The sequence below is a fragment of the Sceloporus occidentalis genome, unplaced genomic scaffold (assembly GCF_023333645.1).
Source record: "Sceloporus occidentalis isolate IW3139 unplaced genomic scaffold, rSceOcc1.0.p SCAF_151, whole genome shotgun sequence".
Classification (NCBI taxonomy): domain Eukaryota; kingdom Metazoa; phylum Chordata; class Lepidosauria; order Squamata; family Phrynosomatidae; genus Sceloporus; species Sceloporus occidentalis.
The window spans coordinates 624,420-647,093 of record NW_028317131.1 but is presented as its reverse complement, the minus strand read 5'-3'; the positions used below and the strand labels follow the sequence as shown (position 1 = coordinate 647,093).

General features: G+C 37.7%; 1 protein-coding gene across 2 annotated transcripts in view; it reads right to left on the bottom strand.

Annotated features, from left to right (window-relative positions):
* Positions 1-22,674, bottom strand: part of LOC149280613 (NADPH oxidase 4-like) — a 67,132-nt gene continuing 44,458 nt past the window's right edge. Inside the window, exons 13-18 of one of the 2 annotated variants that reach the window (XM_089500304.1) lie at positions 15,876-15,954; positions 9,477-9,596; positions 5,118-5,226; positions 3,336-3,404; positions 1,425-1,525; positions 1-121 (exon numbers count right to left, since the gene is read on the bottom strand). In XM_089500304.1, coding sequence (XP_089356430.1) covers positions 1-121; positions 1,425-1,525; positions 3,336-3,404; positions 5,118-5,226; positions 9,477-9,596; positions 15,876-15,954 — 599 coding nt within the window. The remainder of the gene's footprint in view (positions 122-1,424; positions 1,526-3,335; positions 3,405-5,117; positions 5,227-9,476; positions 9,597-15,875; positions 15,955-22,674) is intronic. The other variant, XM_089500305.1, reaches the window with a different exon arrangement.

The following is a 22,674-nucleotide window of genomic DNA, read 5'->3' as shown; positions in this document are numbered from 1 at the left end:
TTAACTGAATGATTCCTTATTGTACTCAAATGTAGTCCCATATGAATTAGGATTGTTGCAGAGTTTATGGAGGTCCCTGGAGATTCCCTTTGGTCCACAACAGAAAACTCCTACAGTTTTCCTAACAAAAAAAGACAAAAAGATTATACACACATTAGAGTTATTAACATCAATTCTACAAAGACTCTCAAAAGATCATGAAATTAAAAGTAGCAAACAAATAATGTTCACAAAAAATTATGGCTAAATTCTTCCGAAAGACCCCAAAATAGCAACAAAAGAAGAGGATTACCAGTCTTGAGCTTTTATATAACTTTTTTTTTTTTTACTTAAATGTGGGTATATTCCCCATTAAATTATATTTTTTAAAGTGGCCATGACCTCTCAGGGTTTGACCATGATGATTGACCATTAGAGGGCTAATATTTAACCCCTTCTCGATGGAAGATGTACCAGGCACGTCATCAGAAAATGTCCCTAAAGGACCAGTGTCGTACCTGGTATGTCATGGGTAAAAAGGCCCCCACGTTGCCACAATTGTCTGTTACAATTGAATGTAAAGCTCTGTCTACAAATATTCAGATTTAAACTATAGAAGATATGTTGTTAGCCTGGGCTACTCAAAGCATTTGAAGAAAGACCAACCTTTTGCCATGAGCAGGCACCAACACTTCCAGTCCTACCACATATTACTGGCTTATGTTGCACATCACGACTGCTCGGTCGAAATGTGAAATATTTTGCTACTTTTCCTTGTTAATGTATAAAATAGTAGATGTGGAGCAGCGTCGAGTGGGAACTGTCAGCTACACAGCTTTTGTTATCCAAAAATACCAATAAAATGTGCATTTACGTCTGGTTGATCATCACCAAAAAAAACACCACGGGGCCTTTTACAAGGTAGCAGATGTATTTAAATTGCCTTTCAGAATTGACCAGCCATTAACCAATAATAATATAACCAATGTAATATAAATTATGTGCAAGAATATCCCTGCATGTCTATGTGTAAATATATTACTTTTAAACATTGGCAATTAACCAATTGTTTTTTCTCCAAATGTAGTATAAAATAAAAAACTATATGTATATATATATATATATATATATATATATATAAATTTTTGGTATTTTATTTGGTTCAAGAATTTACTTGATTCCACCATTTAGTTCTTTTTTTTAAAAAAAAATACCCCCTTCAGCTGCGCAAATTGAAAAAATAAAAACAAAAAAGGATTTTGTGACTTCTTTGTCCTCCTACCAGCCGGAAAACATTAGAGAGAGAATTACATCTGACAACAGAGACTGAAGCTTCTGGCTTATTAGATAAATCCTGGCATCAAAAATCGACACTAGACTGGCTCACCCGCTAAGCAGTTCCCATCCCTCCTTATCATAGTAGAATACCTAAGATTGGTACTTACTGTCTGTTAGATTTGGCTATTTCATCAAACAAAACTTTCCAGCGTGGACGTCCAAAAATGAGCCGGGAGTTCAAAGCCCGATATTTCTCCCCGATTATTTTCTGCAAGAAAAGGCACAGTTGGTTTCATAAGATTTGTGATCTGTGGGATTAGAAACGGTACGAAGCTCCAACAATGGCAATTCCTATATTTATTCAGAATGAATGTTTTCATCATTAAAATGATAAGAAAGGAAAATCAAACTATAAACAGTTTTACTGAAAAAAATGGTATATTCCATGTTTCATAATCTTTCTTACGGAAACGAATCCATCAAAAATGCCACCCAGTGGCAAATGACATTGAAAATACATTACAGATAATTTGTTCCAGTGTTGCGCATGTGGTTCACAAAATGCCTAATTTCTAACTAACCTGTAAATCTGAGATCTGTGTGAAATAAAGCTGCTTTTAAAGGGATATCCAAGTGTGTGTGAGCATAGATGTGTGTGTTAGAATGAGTGCGTTAGTGAGTATGAGTAAGTGTGAGCGGTGGCATGTGTAAACTTATGTAAGCATGTTTACATATGTGTGCCAGAGTGTATGTTGGAGGGGGGGGGGACAAAGAATGAACAGACAAACTGTTTGGGGTCAAGGATGGCACAGATAATCTGTTTGGGGCACTAACAAACTGGAGCACAGATGGCACAGGCAAGCTGTTTGGGGGCACTGATAAGCTGCTTGGGGACAAAGGTGGAACTCAAAAGCTGTTTGAGGGCGATAGAGGTACTCACAAGCTGTTTTGGGGAAAGGTGACACTGTGGGACATGTTGCTTAGTGAATTTTTATACCTGGGGGCTTTGGTTACTTTGGTCCCTTTAATGTTACTAATAGTAATTTGTTGTGTCAATGCTTTAAGCCTACAGCAAACTACGGATTTCCCTGGAGACTCTGTATCACAGCCTCTTATTCTCCCACTTTGTTTTCAGATTCCAGCTGTGAGAATCTCCTTGCGTTACGAAATTACAGGAATACAGATTTGCTTTAAAACATCTATGAAAGATCCCAAGTAGGCATTTTCATTTCCATGCATGGTTCACAATCAGAATGTAAAGCTTCTAGACCCAGATCTCCTCCTGCGCTTTCCTCCTGACATTGAATATACTTGACCAGAGTAATCAGAGTGACTCTTCAGGCTCCCAGCTTAGCCAAACCGGTAAGGTTAGGGCTCTCTAACACAATACTTCCATTTGCTTTATCAATATCAGTGGCTTCTCTTGTGGTGTTTCCAGTCCTATAATGTTCAATTAACTAGTGATCAAGACAAACCTCAATCCTATATGTGATAAGTAATAACTTTAAAACAGGCAGTCACGTAATAATCTTTAAAACACAATTTTATAATAGACAGATAAGATAACTAGTTAAATAATAATATGGTCTCAATGATAATTCTGATACAGTAATAGGGTTTTATTTCTTATTACGCAATAAATTCCTATATCGGCAAAAATGGAGGCCACCATTAAAGACGAGCATTGATAACTGGGTTTATCCCCAAAACGTCTGCTCTGAAACAGCTCAGAAGCATTAAATAAACGAGGCGCACTACCGAACCCAATGAATCTCCAGTTTTTGTGCTTTTTCTTTATTAAAAAAATCTTTTTTATCACAGTGGTACCTGGTAGACAAGTTCACCACAAGCTGGTGTCAGATCTTATAGGCGTTCCCCTATGAAACGATTCAAGACACCTTATTAAAAAGCGATGCCAAGGAACTCAAGGAATAACTTTATCTCAAGAAATTTACATTACATGGCTATAAATGAAACTGTATCTTCACTGAGGAACGTGGACACATTTTGTTGTGTGTTTTGTACTCATTCACAATACAGAAGCTAATCTAGAGCAGTTACAATATATTCCACTATACCTTTATTCCATCTGTCTGGCTGAGGTACAGCTGGATGTTTAAATAGTCCGGCCGGTTTTCTTGCCAAAGCTAGCAGAATAGAATCAACACGGAAAAAAATTTATTATTTTTTTGGAGAAAACATTATCATCACCTAAAAACCTGTTTTCAAAAAAGATCCTGCACTAAAAATGTATTTGTCCTCAGAATGGATTAGCTAATGATCAAGAAAAATTACTGTAATTTTTTATTTTTTTTATCAATTAGAAAAGAACAATATTTGGGCATCTCATTATAATAAAGTATGTTTTACCGCCTTTGTTCTGTACGTTTAGCCCATTCTTGATCAGTTTTACCTCGCTACTTATCTGTTCTGAATGTCCTCCCTGCTGTGTTACCTTTATTGTATTGTGATAGGAAATCACGATCATTGATTTGTAGGAAGAAGTAAGAAACAATAAATCTTAAACACATACTCCAAAAAAAAAAAAATGGTATTAAATAACAAAATAAATTCCAAATTAAAAAAAAAATTATAGCATAATTAACACAATTTATTCTCCAACAACATTCTTCCACAACAACAAAGTAAAGAACCTTCTAAATCCCTACATAAGGTATACTTTCTCATGAAATGTTTCTGCCCCATAGTCAGGGCTGACACAGACCTCTCCACAAATTCTCATTCATTCACTACTGGAGGATGAGGTATGATGTCATTCCCTGGCATGTGCTGGTGGTTACATGTTCATGCTTACACCTTCATGCTATGGTCGCTCTTAATGGGGCCAAGAGACACCTGCCATGAACTCCTAAGGACCCAGGGAAGCTGCCCTTTTTTGCCCCACAATGCTCTTTATACTACCTTTAGAATTTTAAGGGCCCTTATATTCTTTCATTCCTGATGATCCTAGCATACTGCAGCATAATACTATAATGGCATTGAGAATGTCAAGGAACGTTTTCAATCTAAACAAAATCCAGGAACCGTTTAATATTCTTTTCCATTGTGTCCTCTCGTCAAGAGGCGCGTTCACCCATTGTGTGCTGTCTTTAATAACCAGAAGCTAAAATGCATACTTAAAGGCTTCATTTCTAGTTAAATGCCCCCCAAAATGTGTCATTAAGGAAAGTGGACTGTTTTGTTGTTGTTTTTTTAATAGAAATGACCGTACATCAGACATACTAGAGTACCCTTAAAAACTACGGGTGGAGTAATTGTGTTGGATGTAATGTTTAAGATAAGTCCATCAGAATTCATTTAATAGCAATCATCCAATAGATTGCAATGGAAAAAAATATAGGTAATTAAATTAAACAAAAAAAACAGTGATAAACTATCTCAGTTAATGAATCTAGACAAGTATTGGTCTTCAATTATGTCTGATAGATGTATCAGAAAAAGATAAATGTTGTAATTTATATAGAATGGGTAGATTTGTCATTTCTACTATTAAATTAAGTGCCGGATAGTATTCTGGGACGAAGTTGCTGGCGAGAACACGGTAGTTAGTTTTCTTGTTAGTTCTAAATATATGTGATAACTCCTCGGCTCATCTAGAGAGGTCTTTTGTGCCGTGAAAGCATTAATGGAATCTCAAAGAGCTCTGGATATTGTGTGGCAAACAAAACAGGTCAGGACATCAATGGGTAACATGTGAAGGATTCTAAACAAAAGAATGTTACGCGGTTAGAAGGAAAGAGAAGGGGGACCAACGTGGTAAACTGCCATTTGTGTCTATACAAACACAAATATAATGGAAAAGGTCACTGGAGCGTTATACTTGGAAATGTAATCATTACCTTGTTGTGAAGCATACATAACAGATCCGCAAACCAGAGGAAGGACTCGATGTCTCTACATATCCACACAAAATAGAGCCTCTGTAGCTTGTGTTGTTTCCAGTTATCCCTGTTAAAAACAGCAAAAGGGGACTCAATTGACAGGGGAGCTCAATTTAAAAATGTAAAACTAATACATCAATTGATTTACAAAAAGAAGCTCAAACCAAATGAAAATGAAAAATAAAACCAAATGAAAGTGATTTGCGCTACAAAATTGCCAACTGCAAGAATTATTTTAAATGTATTACAATCTGGGGTTATGAAAAGACAACTATAATGGATATTGATCTTCGGTCAATAAGATTCATTAACTATTTTATAGTAATTGGGTACTTAATAATTATTGAGGTCAAAGTGGATAGAACCTCGCTATGTAGTCCCAGCTCTCTGGGGTCTATTCACTAAGCTCGAAGCTTGCAAGAGAGTTACTATAGCTGCAAAGGGGGAGGAGGGGCAACTTCATATTAATGCCTTTGTATTTAAAATGCAAAGTCATAAAAGTCCCCATTGGTCTAATGCTCAGGTGTCCCAATACATTTCTCCTATAATGTATGACGATGGAGAATTCTTCTCTGTAATGGCACAAGTGAGCAAAGACTTACGAGGCTCCCGAGCGGAGACACACCTTAAGTCAAGCTATTAAGTGGATCTCCGTTCTCGGTTGAGTTGTTTTCAAACCTTTGTGTATATTATATATTCTATCACTCCATCTGTTCTTATTCTAAACAATGGAAGCAGGGCAGTAACATCCATAGGGCAAGACAGGCAGTTGACCAAGGTGCTTGTGCCTCCTTCTGCTCCCCTGGGTTTCTGAAAGCAGATGGGAGCAACTTCTGATCATACCCAGGCACCAAAATCCTTAATTACAGCTCTGAATGGAAGTCTGGATTTAAATCTCTTATGGAATTAAATCACTAAGAACCATGTCTGATCTTCACTAGGGTCTAGGTGTAAGACTTTAAAGATAAGGTATTAAAAATGTGCTCTGTTGTAAAACAATCAGCTACCGATGTTTGGAAGCTCCCTACTATACCACAACTACAAGCGGTGTGGTCTAGATTATACTGGAAAAAAATGTAGAAGTATTATTTGCAGAAAAATATTATTTTATTTTGGTGGATCATAACGTTTTTAGACATCTTCTCTTTGGTTCTCTGATGCTACCTTTCAGAATTTAATGATCAAAGATATCTTTTCATTCCCTTTTAATAAAAGAAAAAAAAAACATGTTCAGAACCTCAAAAGTCTGTGTTCTACATTCACACGTCCGATTATTTATAACTGGCAAGAGCCAGGCTGCTGTCGTATGAATAATGTGTCTTAAGTGACATGAGTCATGCATCATTCTCGATACGTTGAGATCAATCCAACGTGTGCAGCGGTATAGTTTAGTTGCCATGGTTTCTGTTTCACCTGCCTAAATTAGCACCTAAAGAGGTTTAATTGAAATTCTCCTGTAAACTGCCGACAAACTGATGAACCACATTAGAGGCAAAGTGAGATCACACAGATTAAGATAATGGGAGCGCTCTCATCCTTGTGCAAGGAATTGTTTTCATTTTGTATACCATAAAAAAAATGAAAGAAGAGAATTTAGAGAAAAATGGAAGAATGGAAGAATGGAGGAAAAAAACCCATGATAAATCAAAAACATGACAGTGGTTTGTAAAATTAACATATAGTTCGGAGCCGTGGTACTCAAACTGTGGCCCATGGGAATCCCATGTGGCCCATGAGAAGGCAATGTATTAAATAGTCCTTAAACGTTGTATGATATAGATTTGGAAGACCATCTTGATTATTTGGGGGGCCTTGAAGGCCCTAGGTAGCTTGACCTCAGAAATGGGAATTTTGGAATGTTGTCTAGATATGCGATTATGTCCCCGCTAGAGCATTGGTGTAAAATATAACTAAATCAGCTGCTTTTCTTTTGAGATGTTAGAAAAATTAACTGTGTATTCGAGCCAGTAAGGTATCAGACTTGTTTCTATTTCCATGATAAAGCTGTCTAAGTCTAGATGCTGTTCTTTCCTGCAAGAGCTTTTTAACACTTTGCCACTTCTTGAGGTGTGACAAAGGCATTTCCTTACGACTCTTCTTTACTGAAGAAAGAGCATCTAGAAGCTGAAAATGGTTTTGAGAGTGCCATGTTCATGTAAGCTCCCTGGTGTCTCAACACTCCTCGAATTACCGTTTTATGAGTGTGCCAAATTGTGTAGTTGGGGAGGAGTTGGTTAGAAAATATTCCTTACTTTTCTTTAACAGAATCTACAAAGAGGGGCTTGTTGCATCTAACTGGGTTCTCAGATTCTATTAGAATAACGAACAATGAACCATTATGACCATGTAATATGGCCTATTATCAATTAGACTTGTGCATTCGTCTTCGGGCGAACATGGAAACGAACACGAAGAGTGCGTTTTCGTTTTCGTTCCGAAGACACGCCGAAGAGAAGACGGCGGCGGTAAAACGTAGGCGAAGACGAAGACACACACCACGAAGATCTTCGTGATTGTCTTCGTCTACCATTCTCCCCCCCTCTTCTAACTTACCTTGTCTTCGCGGCTTCGGGCCGGTTCCCGGAAGTGGAAATCCACAGGTTCGCCGTCACGGGTTACAGGGCAGTGTGAGTGAGCTTATTGGTCGCCTACAGGGACCTCCTCTGGCATCAACCAATTGGTTGATGCCAGAGGAAGACCCTGCAGGTGACCAATAGGCTCACTCACACGGTCTTTGTAACCCCTGACAGCGAACCTATGGATTTCCGCTCCCGTTAACCCCTTCGATGCTGCATTATCTAACACAGCATCAAAGGAGTTAACGGGAGCAGAAATCCATAGGTTAAAGGGCCGTGCAAGCAACCAATAGGCTCACTTGCACGGCCCCTTAACCCTTTAAAAAACTAAGTTAACCCCTAACTAATTGAACAGGGAGGGAGACCAGTGGGATCTGCCGGGTAAGTTGCAGCATTGAGGTTTTAAAACCCCAATGCTGCAACTTACCCTGCCGATGCCACTGATCTCCCTCCCTGTTCAATTAGTTAAATGTCCGTACGAGCGACTTTATTGGTCGCTCGTACGGACATTTAACCCAGCACATACTAACTAATTGAACAGGGAGGGAGACCAGTGGCATCGGCAGGGTAAGTTGCAGCATTGGGGTTTTAAAACCCCAATGCTGCAACTTACCCTGCCGATGCCACTGGTCTCCTTCCCTGTTCAATTAGTTAAATGTCCGTACGAGCGACTTTATTGTTCGCTCGTACGGACATTTAATTAATTAAACAGGGAGGGAGACCAGTGGGATGTGCCGGGTAAGTTGCAGCATTGGGGTTTTAAAACCCCAATGCTGCAACTTACCCTGCAGATGCCACTGGTCTCCCTCCCTGTTCAATTAGTTAAAGACCAGTGGCATCTGCAGGGCAAGTTGCAGCATTGGGGGGTTTTTTGCCGAAGACGAACACGAAGAGCCCCCTGGTGCCCAAGTCTATTATCAATTGTGTTCTCAGCTCAGTCATGTTGTCAATGAAAATATAGTGGATCCTGATACGAACTGAGAAATTAAATGTGAAAATGACCAATGCGAGGCATAGATGTTTAAGATTCAAATCTCCCCATACCATACTTCTCAATTGTTGAGTTCTATCTAGTGTCTCTTTTGCTGGTGGATTGGCATTGGTGCTTATTAAGGGTATAAAAGCTTCCAATGGTAATAAGCTAGTTATTCAATTTATCTTTCATTTGGGTCAACCAACCTCATCTTCCAATTCAAAGAGCCAATCCCTATGCCAATCCCTATGAATAAGAATGGAGCCAATCCCTATGAGACTCCCTTAGTTTAAGAGTTACTCAAAGCAGTAAAATCCACCGGGTAGTGTGTGTATGGAATAAACCTTGGGGGATTTAACTTAGAGAAATGCATTTCTTGGTAACATACAGCATCTGCATCAGATTTTCTAGTCTTCGTAAGTGCTAGATGTTTCTTATGAGGGTTATTACTAACCCTGACATTCATAGGAAAAAACAATTATCTAACTCTGCATAGCGCAACTATAATTGTCCAGACCAGCATATTTATTTTAGAATTTTTTTTTTAAAACCTGTCCTGGGGGGATATTTACTTAAGGTGACTTCAATAAATAGCAGCAACAAAAGAAAACAAAACCTTATGTGAATCATACTAAACAAAGTAGAAAGGACCATTATAAAGTGTCTTAAGTTGTCCAGCTGCTATAAGGCACCTGATGTTGCGGAGGTTGTAAGAAACTGGACATGGAGTTCTGTTACTATTTTAAGAAAACATGTTGGTTTACATACAGCAGTTGGTTGAGTATCGATGCAAATGGAGTTACTCCAATGCCTCCGGCAACACAGAGGCTGACCTCATAATTAAGGGCTTCTTCAGACGCGCTTCCAAATGGACCGTCAATATAGATTCTGCAAACATAAAACAAAAAGGAGTTTGTAATATTGCCATCATTCTATGTTTAGTAAGCATCCCCATACCATACGTTACCCTGTTTCTGTGCCGCCGATGAACTTCATCCCGAATGGATGGCAGAAATTGATGGCTGCTAGTTTTCCAAAGTAAGACAAACTGGCATGGGCTTTAGTTATTCTGAAGCCAAACCACCAGCTTGAGTCAGCAAAGGAGCAAGAACCAGAATTAGGCAGGAACCAGTAATGTCAATTCCTTCCAGCATATGGTCCTCACAGTGCCCTCTGGTCACATACAAGGCCCTCGGTCTGCCGAGGGGAACTAGGCTTTGCTCAGACACCTCCACCAGTTGAGCCAGGCTCTGACTTGGATCTAGTTGGGTTTACTTGTGATACCTCACTCACCCCTAACAAATAGACAACCCCAGTCTGCATACCCCCTATGGTGCCCTTTAATGACATTTTATTATTAGTGTTGCAGTGAATCTCTGACACCGTATGTAAGTTCCTCAGTTGTATCTTGCGCTTACCACTGCAAGTCTAGGACTAACCGGGTGAAACCAGAACGGGAAGCAACCCTACCTGCAATATAGCACTGCTTCCTTGCTCAATGCTATTTCATGTTGACTAACTATTTAGCTGCAGTTTACCCACTCAACATAACAAATTAAAGCTTTTCTGGACTTGTAAACTTACCAAGAAAACTGCATAAAAGATCCCCTAATTTTATGTAATAATAGCACTTGACTCACATTCTTAAAATGCACTTGACATAAACGTCTCACAACTGAAAAAAAGCCCATGTATAATTATCTCCACCCCCGTAATTAAATACCAGAGGAGAATACCATTGGTCTAGAGACAAGCCAAAAAAGCAGAGAACATAATTTAAAATAAACATTAAGCGTTCCATTCAATCACAGTTTGAATGCTGTGGGCTGAAAACTGTGTAAAGTTCCTACACTTTCTGTTAGCACAAAAGAAAATTATATAAGATAACAGAAGCATTTTGATAACCAATCTATAAGTTATGGTTGTTGTGGGTAATAAAAGTTGGAGGAATGTTCTTCATAATGCCCCGATCTCACTCTCTTTTGCAGACTGTAACCACTACAAGGCAGGGATGCTAAATGACATTACATTTATTCGTATAGTGCCAGCATATTCCTTAGAGATGTTACACTAGGGGACAATAAAAACATTTTAAGAGAACGTTCAGCCATCATATACAGTTTAATTTATTAAAGGTATTTTCCATTGACGAGATGTTTTTGGCCGGAACAGCGTGGCAAATGCTGCTGTTCAGACCTCCGTCATAGGTGCCCCCTGGAAATTCAAATAGGCCCACTGGAGCAGCAGCAGGGGAGGAAGAAACAGTAGGCTGATTAGAGTAGGTTAATTAAACATAAAGAGCAGAAAAAGCACCTGGTAGTCACCGAAAAAAGCTTTTATTTAATTATGTACACTTATGTACACTTCCAGGTATAGTGTTGGTCTGCTGACTTCCACTCCCTCTAGCTGGTCTTCTCCACTTCACTCTGGAAGCTGCTCGTTCACAGGCACAGAGTCACCACCTGGGCAGAGTTACAGTTTGTATGCTGCAGACACAGGGTCGTTTTTTTTCAAACATATATTGCAACTTGGGTTAGTTGATACTCCAGCTATTGAGACATTTACTAAGACTCTCAGCCAGTCCAGTATGTTAAACATCTTGGGAAAGTGAGTACTCAACAACTGAAGTGCCAAAAGTTAGCTGTAATTATGGATTACTGCTACTGCAGGTGCTGTGGAATGCACATTTCAAGTTTCTTAGATGAACATCATGAGAAGTGCAATAATGGCACTTCATTTTTACTCTCCTCAAACTACCCTTTTTTTGTAATACCTTGGAATGTTTGCTACACTGCACAACATTAACTTTTTTTGACTGTAACGCTCATGATGTTGTGCAGCAACATCGCTAGTTGATTGTTATGGAAAACCTAATTTGTGAAGGCGGGGAGGACATTTAGCCCCCTAGACATCCTGCTGGGGGCGCCCATGCCCCGTGTGAAGTGCTTAGTGCATCTGTCTCACTATCATAAAATGTAACTAAAAGAAGACTGATATCAAAGGAAAAAAAAGATAAAAAAACAGCCTTCCTCAAATAAAGCTCAGCAGGTCTACTAGATAACAGAATTACACTGATAAGTTTCAAATTACTAAAAATTGCAATCATATTACTAAATTTGATCTTCATTAAATTACATAATAGGGTTATTGAATCAGAAGCAGACACCGTACAACAGATGACTGAACTAATAAAAACATAACAGGGTTGCTTATCTGTTAAAACATAATTGAATTCAGCACTGGGTTATTGTTTTTATGCAGCATTATGTTCTGTAATTCATATTTTCCAGCTCTGACATCGTATCTGCCCCGGCTAACGGGTTAATATCCCATGCAGATTTTTTGTTATTTCCCATGATACCCCAGCGAAGAATGCTACAGAATCCCGCTGTCAGTCCAAGCAGGAAGTCATAGCATTTTTCGTCTATTACAGGGAAAATCACCCAAAATATCACGAGTGGCAACGGTGGCAGCTGGCAGGTCTGCAAAAGCTTAAAGGAACAAAATGAGATAAAACCAGGTGTTTTTTTTGTTTTGTTTTTTAAACTTTTTTTAAACAGCAACTGGGGTTTACACTCAAAAAGAAAAAAGAAATGTATATGGGATATACGTTTCTAGATTATCTATGTCTGGAAATTTGTGCCATTGTAGAAAAGTTAAAAACAAAAATAAAACGGTAAGGAAAATACCGGGTGAAGACTGCTACAGAATCCTGCTGGCGGTCCAAGCAGGAAGTCGTAGCGCACTTCCTGTAGTCTACTGAGTCGTTTTAGTGCATGAGCCCCCTCGATAAAATTCTCCTGGATGTTCATTAAAACTAGATTCATTACATATGGGGGGTGGAGTAGAAAGTAAAAACGCGTGACGTGGCAGCCAGATGGCATCTCCCAGATTAAGCAACAAAGAAATGGTTTATTTTTGTTTGATCCCTTAAGGATAAAAGGAATTCCATGATAATTTTAGGGGGAAAAAGTTGAGAAATGTGGAAATTTCTCTTTCAATGGTCGAGTAAATTACCAAAAAATAGGGACAGGGCAAATGGGATAGGGCAATATTTATTCAAACACCCTTTATGTGTCTAGAAACTCATTAGCTCGTTGCCTCGTTAAATTGCGCAACACTGCATGAGTGAACGAGTAAATGAGAAGTTAAAAGCAGCCACCAAGTTTAATTACAATACCTTTACGAAATAATTGGGAAATAATTGTCTACGATGGAGCCGTTACCTTACTTTAATGATGTTAATTTACAATAAATACCTCCAAAATAATAAAAAAAACCACCAAATTTAAAGGGATACTCCAGCCTACTCACTTAATCTATTACTATAACAATTGTGCAAGTGTTACTTTTATTATAAGTAAGGTTTGTTAATCATTTACTCCGGTGAATTAACTTATTGGCACTTTAAAAAGCGTGCCCTACAGTGACAGCCTTTGCTTGGGAGAGACTCAGATTTTAGTGGAATTATTCCCTATTCCCCTTATTATTTTATTTTAGTTTTATCTTTCTAGGATGGTAAACCATTCCAGACATTGATTTTGATCATATAGAAATTCTAACGTAATTGTATCAATTTGTAGGAAACGTCCCATGTAAATTTATTTGGATTCCTTCGAAATTGCAAATTTACAGAATTTTGGTAAAGTTGTCGATTTGTACAAAGACCCGAAAAAGAAAAACAAAGCAAAAAGCGCAACATTTTCGCCAGAAATTCATGGGGCCACATTAACTCACACTCTCTCATACTCTCATCTCATTCTCATTCACTCTCTCTTACGCTCTCTAAATATTTCCCTACCTTCTCTGCCAACCACTTCCACCTCTGCCTACCACTTGCAATATTTAATATAAAATAATGTGAATTAGATAGAATACTTCTCATAAATCTTAAATTAGTACTTACTAATTATAAAAAAAAAATTCTATCAATGAGACTGCCAAAAATCATTCCGATTTCTATCTTTTCTTGTATTTTCATTCCCTTTTTTTAATGTTTACTGTAAATCCCATGTAAAACGGACATATAGCAGACGTAATATTTAAAACATATGCAGCTGTATTTAATTTAAACCCAATCTGGTTTATAATAATACATTTCTAACGGGGGATTGTTTTCTTGATATAAGCACAGCTGTTGTCGGGCATTGCCTTTTCTTCTTCTTTTTTTTCTGTAAAGGCAGCTGCAACTGTTTTTTAGAATTTAAAAAAGGTTACAGACTGACTTCCTGATTGACTACAAGACAAGTAAATGATTGGCTTCCGTTTCTTTTCCCTAAAAAGCTATAGTATGTTTTTCCCGACGCTATATATATATATATATAATTCTGCATTAAAATCCACAATTCTTATAGTAGCGTAAATTCCAGATCTTATTTAGCGATTATGTGCATAATATTAGGTCTTTATGCAAGACATTTAAAGGGCACGCGTTATTTAATAGTGTCAAGCAAGTCACCCTACTGAAGTATTCTTAATGGGGTGCTGCCCTAGGCCTGATTTAGTGCCCATAGGTGCCCCATCAACCACCATCGCCGTTATTTCTGAGCACCGGGATATGACATCATATCTCAACATTCACCTCTTAAAGGTGGGCCACGTGAGCCTAGTCCTCCTGGGCTGGTTGGGGAGATCAGAGATCTCCCATGTACCTAGATACCCCCTATCCGACCTGCCATTCTAGACAGATTCAAAAATACAAATCCTTGCTTGGGATTTGAATCCTAAATTTAAAAAAAAATAAAAAAATTGGGGGGGGGTTACTGATATATTAAAACTTTACTTTTATTTAATTTACCCCTAAGAATGTGGATAGCCAATTACTGTTCAACACTACACTATATTCACTATGTTTGTGGCTTTAGCCAAAAATCAGAATTGCTTAACCCCATACATGGGTCAGCTTTGAAAGGTTGGGGGGAGCTGAATAGAAGTATATTGTGCTCACCCGATCCCCAGGTCATCAGAGGTACAGAAGTCTTATTGATTGATCCTTATAGACCACCAGAGGTCCATGGTAATGACTTTGCAAACCCATTGCGCAACAAACTGAAGATGGGAATGAGGGAGCGGGGTAACAATGGGTGCTCAAAAACAATGGAGAACAGAAATCCCCAATACTTAATTCCACTACAGATTAGAACCCTGTGTGTCTTCAATACTATTCGCAGGCTGAGAGATAATTAACTAGCAGCTATAAAAGATAATGTGAGTATTCAAATTGTTTCTTTTCCGCGGAGATTTCCCAGAAATTTAAATTAAGGCCCATCATATAGACGCAATGTTACAATATTAGATTATTACTAATGTTTATTGCTGCCATTACTCCTATCTGCATATTCCACATGCCGATTCCCTGTTGCACTTACTAACTGATACTCTTGTATTTCCGAAAATGCTAATTTTCTCCAAACTTTAATAATGGAAGCTACAAATTGCACAGCTGACGGATGACACATCACAGGAAAGCCTCTTAGCGTTCTGTTTTATTTGGTATTATAAATGAAAAAACACTCACAACTATTATTTCATAAACTATAAAATGCAAACACAGTACTTACTGACTGTTTAAGTACTTTCCTTGAGCTACTTCACATATCTGGTTGCCTTAGGAGTTGCGACTTTACAAAGCAAATAATTAAAGATACTATGAGGTTTTAAGTGATAGATATACCAGAATGATAATAGTTATATTCCTGTTCTTGTAACATTTTGATACCCTTTATGGAACACCCATAGGACTCCCTCTTTCACTCACTGATGGAAGCTCTATAGATCAAAGTGTCATATGTGACATTATACGGGTGATTTATAAGGGGACCACAAGCACTTGACAAGCTAATGTCTTGTGGTATAATTATGTACCATTATATATTTATATATAATTCTGTTGTGCATCTGATACTTTAACTTTAAATCATGACTAGTTGGATACTGTAGATCTCTTAGAACTACTACTCTGAGGATGTTCATCTAGTCTTCCTCTTACTAAACATCATGAGAGCATCATGGGGGTTGTCGTTCCACAAAACCAGGAGGCTTGCATGTTAGCTGGATAAATACACCCCCCCCTCATTGAAAAAGGTTTGAGTATATCATCGTGTTAACAACAGAATGGAATTAGGGCATCAGATACCACGTTGGCATCTTCATAAGCGGTGGACTTACTTTGGACTTTTTCTCTGCTGAAGAATTGGGAGGACTTCTGTTTGGTTGCAATCTGATTCCAGTAAACCGCAAAACCTTTCTGTGCAAAGAACATGGAAAAGCAACCAGTTAGGTGTTATAAAGAATTGTTCTACAAATATAGCACAAAATATAAAAGCATCGGATCTATCAGCCAATTTTTACTACATTTTTAATGTAAGACCTCAGGCTTAACTGTTCTTTGGAATTGTCTTCAAAAATATCTTCTATCTGTCCGATGCATACTTAAATTCTCTCTCTCTGTATTGAAGTCTACTACTTCTGATGGAAGGCTGTTCCACTAATCTACCACCCATTAAGGGCAGAAATAATTTCCTATATTATCCAAGCCCTGGCACAGTCTAAGAAACCTAGAGGTCATAGTCTAAAATTAAGGGGTCATTAGACACGTGATATCACTCAACACATATCCAGGTTTAGCAAAAAATCTATTTTACTTTTTTTAATTTTTTTTAAAGAAAATATATATATATGTAACACTGAATCCACATTTATTTAGCTTGAAGAATAAAAATTCTGAACTTTATGGCGATTTATATTCAAAGGATGGAAATTGTGTTTCCAGGCTTTCTCTGACAGTTCCCAAGAATGTCCTTTTTGAAGAAGAAACGGTATTATGTGTCAGAAGTTTGATACAGTTGACAGCAATTCCCAGATTTAACTTGTTTACGTGTTTTTTAAGGTTTAGCCCAGACACTAGCAGACGCTTAAAGAAAATATCCAACATTCTAATATTTTTAAAGGAAAAATCTGTAAATAGTTTTTTTTTTGGATTCCTATTTCATCTAATAGTAAAACTTATTTATAGGGCACTTCCTTTCTTTTGTAGAAGGCACCTGTTTCTCTAGAATATTTTTTTTCTAAATATGGCAACTCCAATGCTGGATTACTCTTCTCAAAGGAATTAGTCTTCTTCAGTTTGTTGTGTAATAGGATTGTAAAGTAGACTTGTGCATTTGTCTTCGGGCGAACATGTCCCCGGTCCCTTCCCCTTCTAACTTACCTTATGTTCGCGGCATTGCGGCAGTTCACGGAAGCGGAAATCTGCAGGTTCGCCGTCAGGGGTTACAGGGCAGTGCGAATGAGCCTATTGGTCGCCTACAGGGACCTCCTCTGGCTTCAACCAATTGGTTGATGATGTCATATGTCAGTACAGGCTACAAATCTCCCCTGCCTTCACCTCCTACCAAACCAACTAAACTCTTAGACAAAGGGTTTATTGTCTGTGCAGTGATGTTAGGACACTTAACCTTGTTTCTGAAGACCAAAATTATGCAAATCTCGAACCACCTTTTTTTTTTGCCAGGATATGATGTCATAACTTAACGGTGCCCCACTTGCAATAATTGGCATAATAAGGGGCAAGCACTCTAACACTTGCCATGTTGTCAATAGAAGTAAGCAGGTTCTCAACTTGATCCTACTGAAACTCAACAGTGCCAACCTCCATGGGAAAATATGTAGCCAAAGGTGGTTTTTTTATTGAGACCTAGGTGATCTGAATATAACAGAGAAGAGTTGCTGGCAGACCAGCAGTCGATAAAGAGTTGGAACCCTATCAATGGATACAGATGGACTCCTAAATCACCTAAAGCAGAAAAAAAATGTACTTCCTCAAAATACTGCTCCAGCTAAAAATATCTTCTAGAATGAGTTAAAATCTTATGGAAATAGAGTTCCAAGTCTGTAAAAACAGATAAAAAAATATTTCAAATGCTTTCTGGGCTTATGTGACAATTAAATGTTACTGAGACCCAATCTACCATGCGGATTCCAGAAAATGGTCAATGAAGGTCGAAACCTCTGAACAAAATATAGGGAACAATGTTTCAAATGGAACAATAATACATTGTGTTCTAATAGTCTTTACACAAAAAATGTTTCTTATTCCACAGAGGCAGGTTGTATTATTTTAAGGGGTATACTGAATAAACAATTTATCACTAAAGATTCCTCTTATAGACAGCGAGTGTGTAATAAAGAGAAATATAATGATAATTCTACCCAGGGTGGTCTTATACCAGATGCGTCCTGTAAGGAAGATAAACAGGCATCATCTGAAAATTATTTAACAAAACATGTAACTCAAATCTAATAGGGTGATAATAATGATGATGAACAGTTTTTTAGGATTGTTTGCACAGATTACCTGTAACTGCACCCACCAAAACGTATCCAGCTGCATCTCCAGATTACACAAATACCCCAAAAGTGTAGGTTATTCTATGTGTGAAAACTACATGACACACTCATATCATTGTGTAACAACACAGAGCAGGTACACAGAAAAGAATGGGTTAAGTGGCAAAATCCACAGTTTAGATAAACAAGGATACGTTTTCAGAAGCATGCTGGCCTTTTGCTTTTCGTTTGCACCCACTTCTGTGGGCCATCACACTGGCTGGGGGTTTTCCTGGAGTTGTAATCCAGCCCATTTCATCAAAAAATGGAAATGTTTCTAAAATGTGTAGGTATTTTGTACTGATTGGTGCCTTTAGGCAGAGGAATGACTTTCCTGTGGTCAGATATTAAAAATGATTTCATTGGAAACAATGCGTGTTGAAGGTGACATGCATGTTCACCAAATGGATTGATGAGCCTCCAACTGCTCAACTTGTGCACCTCCCCAAAAAATTGAATGTGATTATTATTACAAGTGAAGTGATGGATAAAATCAGACGGTTTTGGTAAAAAGAAAATTGCACATATGCTTTAAGCGGAGGCTCTGAACGTCATAATCAATCGATCCTCAATCCATAAGGAGTTTGTGAAGGTAAAGATTGGGCCATGAAACTTCTATTTGTTGTAATGGCTAATGGAGCTACACCCAGTACTGTTACCAATGTGTCTCTCTTGGAACTGGAAGAAGAATGGTGTTACCACAACATCTGTTACATAAATCTTCTGAACAAAATGGAATTAATGCTATTACTACCCATCAATATGTAGGAGATATAAGAAAACATCTACAACATACCTTCCCCAAACCAGCAGTAAATGCCAACACTCAACATGACAATCAAGATAGAATATGAGATTAGAGATAATCTTATAACTTTCAAAAAAGTCAGGTTATAGAGAAGACGCTCCTTCCATCTCGGAAGGGACCGTACACGGTCACAGATGGGGTTTAACCCATGGCTTAAAAGGTTCAGGTTTCCCAGGCTGGAAAAACGATCGACAAGTGGGTGCACATAAACCAAGTCACGCCATCCGCAATCAAGATTAAGAATGGTGGAGAAGAGAACTTTTCAAATTATGCCCTTTTTGTAAAGTTTAAAACTATATAACTGTTATTTCTATATTTTGTTTGTAAATGTTTTGAACTAATGTGTGTTTTTTAACATAATTGATCTCTATTCTCGGTACGGACAATTAATCCCGATTAATTACTAAACATCTTTTGAGACCCTTGGCTTGTTAGCACACATCTATCTACTTTGAGTCTTCATTACACTACTTATCTGAGTAATCAAGTTCTACCAATCCCATATCCGGTGTCACTTATAAAAGTTCCCAAGAACACCGTTATCATGGTTGGGCAACTCACACTCATACTCATACTCACTCACACTCATATTGCTCATAGAGCTGTAGAAGGTGAAGTAGAGATTATAGATGCTTTCTATAGATCCCCATTCATTGTGATTTGGAGTATCTTTTGGAACATAAGCCAAATCATACAGTTCAAATGACCATTCACAATAATAATTTGGCTATTGATGATGTACTTGACCCTATGAATGACGAGCGGTTTTTAGATGACAAGCTAGAAAAACCCGAAAACTACCATATGATGTCATTAATACCACTGGGCATGGTGTGGTTGATTATAATCACCTTCGTGGTATGTCACAATCATCGAGAGAGAACTTGTGACGTCTTTATGTCTTTACGTATTTAAAACATGTGTGGTATCGAGACTCTTTAACTGGATTAATTTAATCTATCCTATCAGAGACAGAACTCTATTGTTTCTACTAACACATTTGATCCTATATCATATATACATCCTTTATGCATATTTATGTTGCTTGACAATGATTTTGCATTCAAATGATGAACGTTCTAAAAATACGATGGTTGTTTTTTTTTTTCCCCCCTATCACTTATTCAAGGCAACGTAACTCAAAATATTATTCTAGAACTTAGAATTCTGTCTCTGTTTTCTAGGCTTGGCCTGATAATCACTGAGCAACACTTACGTCAAACATTCCTAATTCTGGCAAAATGGTTATTGATCAGAATAACAATAATACTAATATGTTAGAGCTTCCCTGGGTGGCCAAGACTGACTACTTCATTAATATGTTGTATTGGAAATTCCCATCCCCGGGGGATAGATGCCTATTTGGGGGTCTGAACCGGGCAGCATCATGCTATAAATTCTGCATCTTCGCTGCCTCATTACTGATCGCGGTAGGGAAATAAAAGACATAATAATATTGGCCATGTGGCGCATTATTTAGTTAGATCCTAAGATTATATTGTAACTAAAGTCATTATTCACTATAGATTGTTTTGTTTTCTTACTCCAATAAATTAACACATAGTTAAAATCCCTTTAATATTTAGATGAATGCCCATAGGTTAGTGTTCAGTGTGCGTATTTGGTGTTTCTTATAACACTGTCCATATTCCTTATTCACGTTTCTGTTGCTTACTTTATCTAGAAGCGGATTCTTCTTATTGTACCAGGCCATAGCCTTTCACACATATCACCTAACCCTCTACAACACTAAGTCTTAGAGGGTAATAATAAAATGCAAGCAAATAAAAGCTTGCATTTTATTTTCACACCTAAGTATCATTTTGACAAACTATCTTGAAGGGATGGTCTTACTGATGATGAATTTGGAACTAGAAGCATCTCTCGTTGGTTCATAACACATATAGCCCGATACTTCCACGATGTACGACCTCTCGGCGCTTCCACCATCAACCATGCTTCACAAATCAAGCAACAGGATTTGGGTTGGCAAGTCCAGAAGAAATACCTTTCAAGCAAGGTAATATGTTTCAGTATGTCAATGTATTTACCTAATTCGACTAACCTCAGCAAGGAATCAACACCCACTAGGTGAACGCCTTACGCGTTTCGCACCCAACAATGGAGCTTAAACATAGATGATCCTAATGAGGAATATCTATTAAAATACTTTAGTATGCATTTTTTATCTTGAAGACCCACTTACATATTTTAAAACCCTACAGTAAAACCTAGTTTACAACCAGTACAGTAATAGGTACACAACTGTACCTTAAAAGCCCCCAATCTGGTAAAATGAGAGAAATAATACTTTTTGTGAAATGTTTTTATATTTAATCCATACTTAATAATATAAGGGCTCTTTGTTGAAGTTCAACCAGAAAGACTATCATTAAGAAGCTTATGAAATGCTTTGAAGAACACATTGTTTTTAATTCTTTTTGAAGCAGATTTCTTGACGCAGTCAATGTTCTTACTGCATGAGACAAAGTTATAACGTTATTTCATTATAATATTTAATTTACATAAATGTTCCCATTAGGCAACTTCTCTGTGATGATTAGTGGGTCATCCCCTTCTGTTCTATAAAACGTATCCAATATTTATATATTACAGCAATAATTATTTTATTTTTGTGTTTCGGAGATAGAAATGAACAAATTAATTAGAAATGATGGACAGAGGGAAGTGGTTCGGACACTTAACAGATCTAGTAAGATCTCAGTATTGGATATAGTTCTGGATCCAGATGGATATTGACATGTTGGAAATAGTTCAGGAGAGGGCAACGTAATGGTGAATAGTTTGCAGAATGAAAATCAAGGAAATGTGATGAACCGGCGACCAAGGTGGCCAAGGCTCATCGATGAATGAGGGGGGTGGTGGCCCGTGTGGTCAAATCCAACAGACGAGTCAATGTAGCTCTAATTGCAGAAAAAGTTCCTGCTGGTTCTGACAGAAAGGTGTCATAACACAAAGAGCATCGCAGTTTGTTGTGTATGGGGCTGTGTAGCCGCAGACCAGTCAGGGAGCCCATGCTGACCCCTGTCCGAAAGTGCCTACAATGGGCACTTGAGCATAAGAACTGGACCACGGAGCGATGGAAGAAGGTGGCCGGTCTAATGTATTACGTCACGTGGAGAATCAGCGCCCTGCCACAAGAAACTTCTCATATATATCTAAAAATATACTGCTGCTATGGCAACCGAGCCTTTTCAACTCAAGAAGAAGATCTTCGAAGCTTGCATAGAAATGCAATTCAATCAAAGTTGTATCATGATTACCAATCCTGCAACCATTTTCATTGTTATCAGCTCAGGAATAAAAGAAAGATTTATTAATAAATATCTTTATTAAAGATATTTATACAATCAGTGAGCATTTTTTATCATCATCGATTTATTTTAAATTAATTCATCATCTTTATTTCTCTACCCCTTCCCACGTACAATCTGGATAAATCGAATTGTTTTTGTGTTCCCCCCTTCGGTTTGCTTGCCCCTTCTAGAGTGCTTTGTTTTACCTGCACATATTTGCTTTAAACTCTCTAACCAAAATAAACATAATCGATTTCATTACTGCCGAGAGTTTGCGGAGACTCTAGAAATCAATATCACCGCACGTTTCTAAATTGTTAAATATTGTTCTTAGAATAAACTTTTAATTTTCATATGTGAGAGTGAAACCCTAATCCATCCTATATTTGGAAAAAAAATACATATTTTAGTAAGCAACACTTTTAGTCTTTATACTAAATACAGTAAAGAAGTT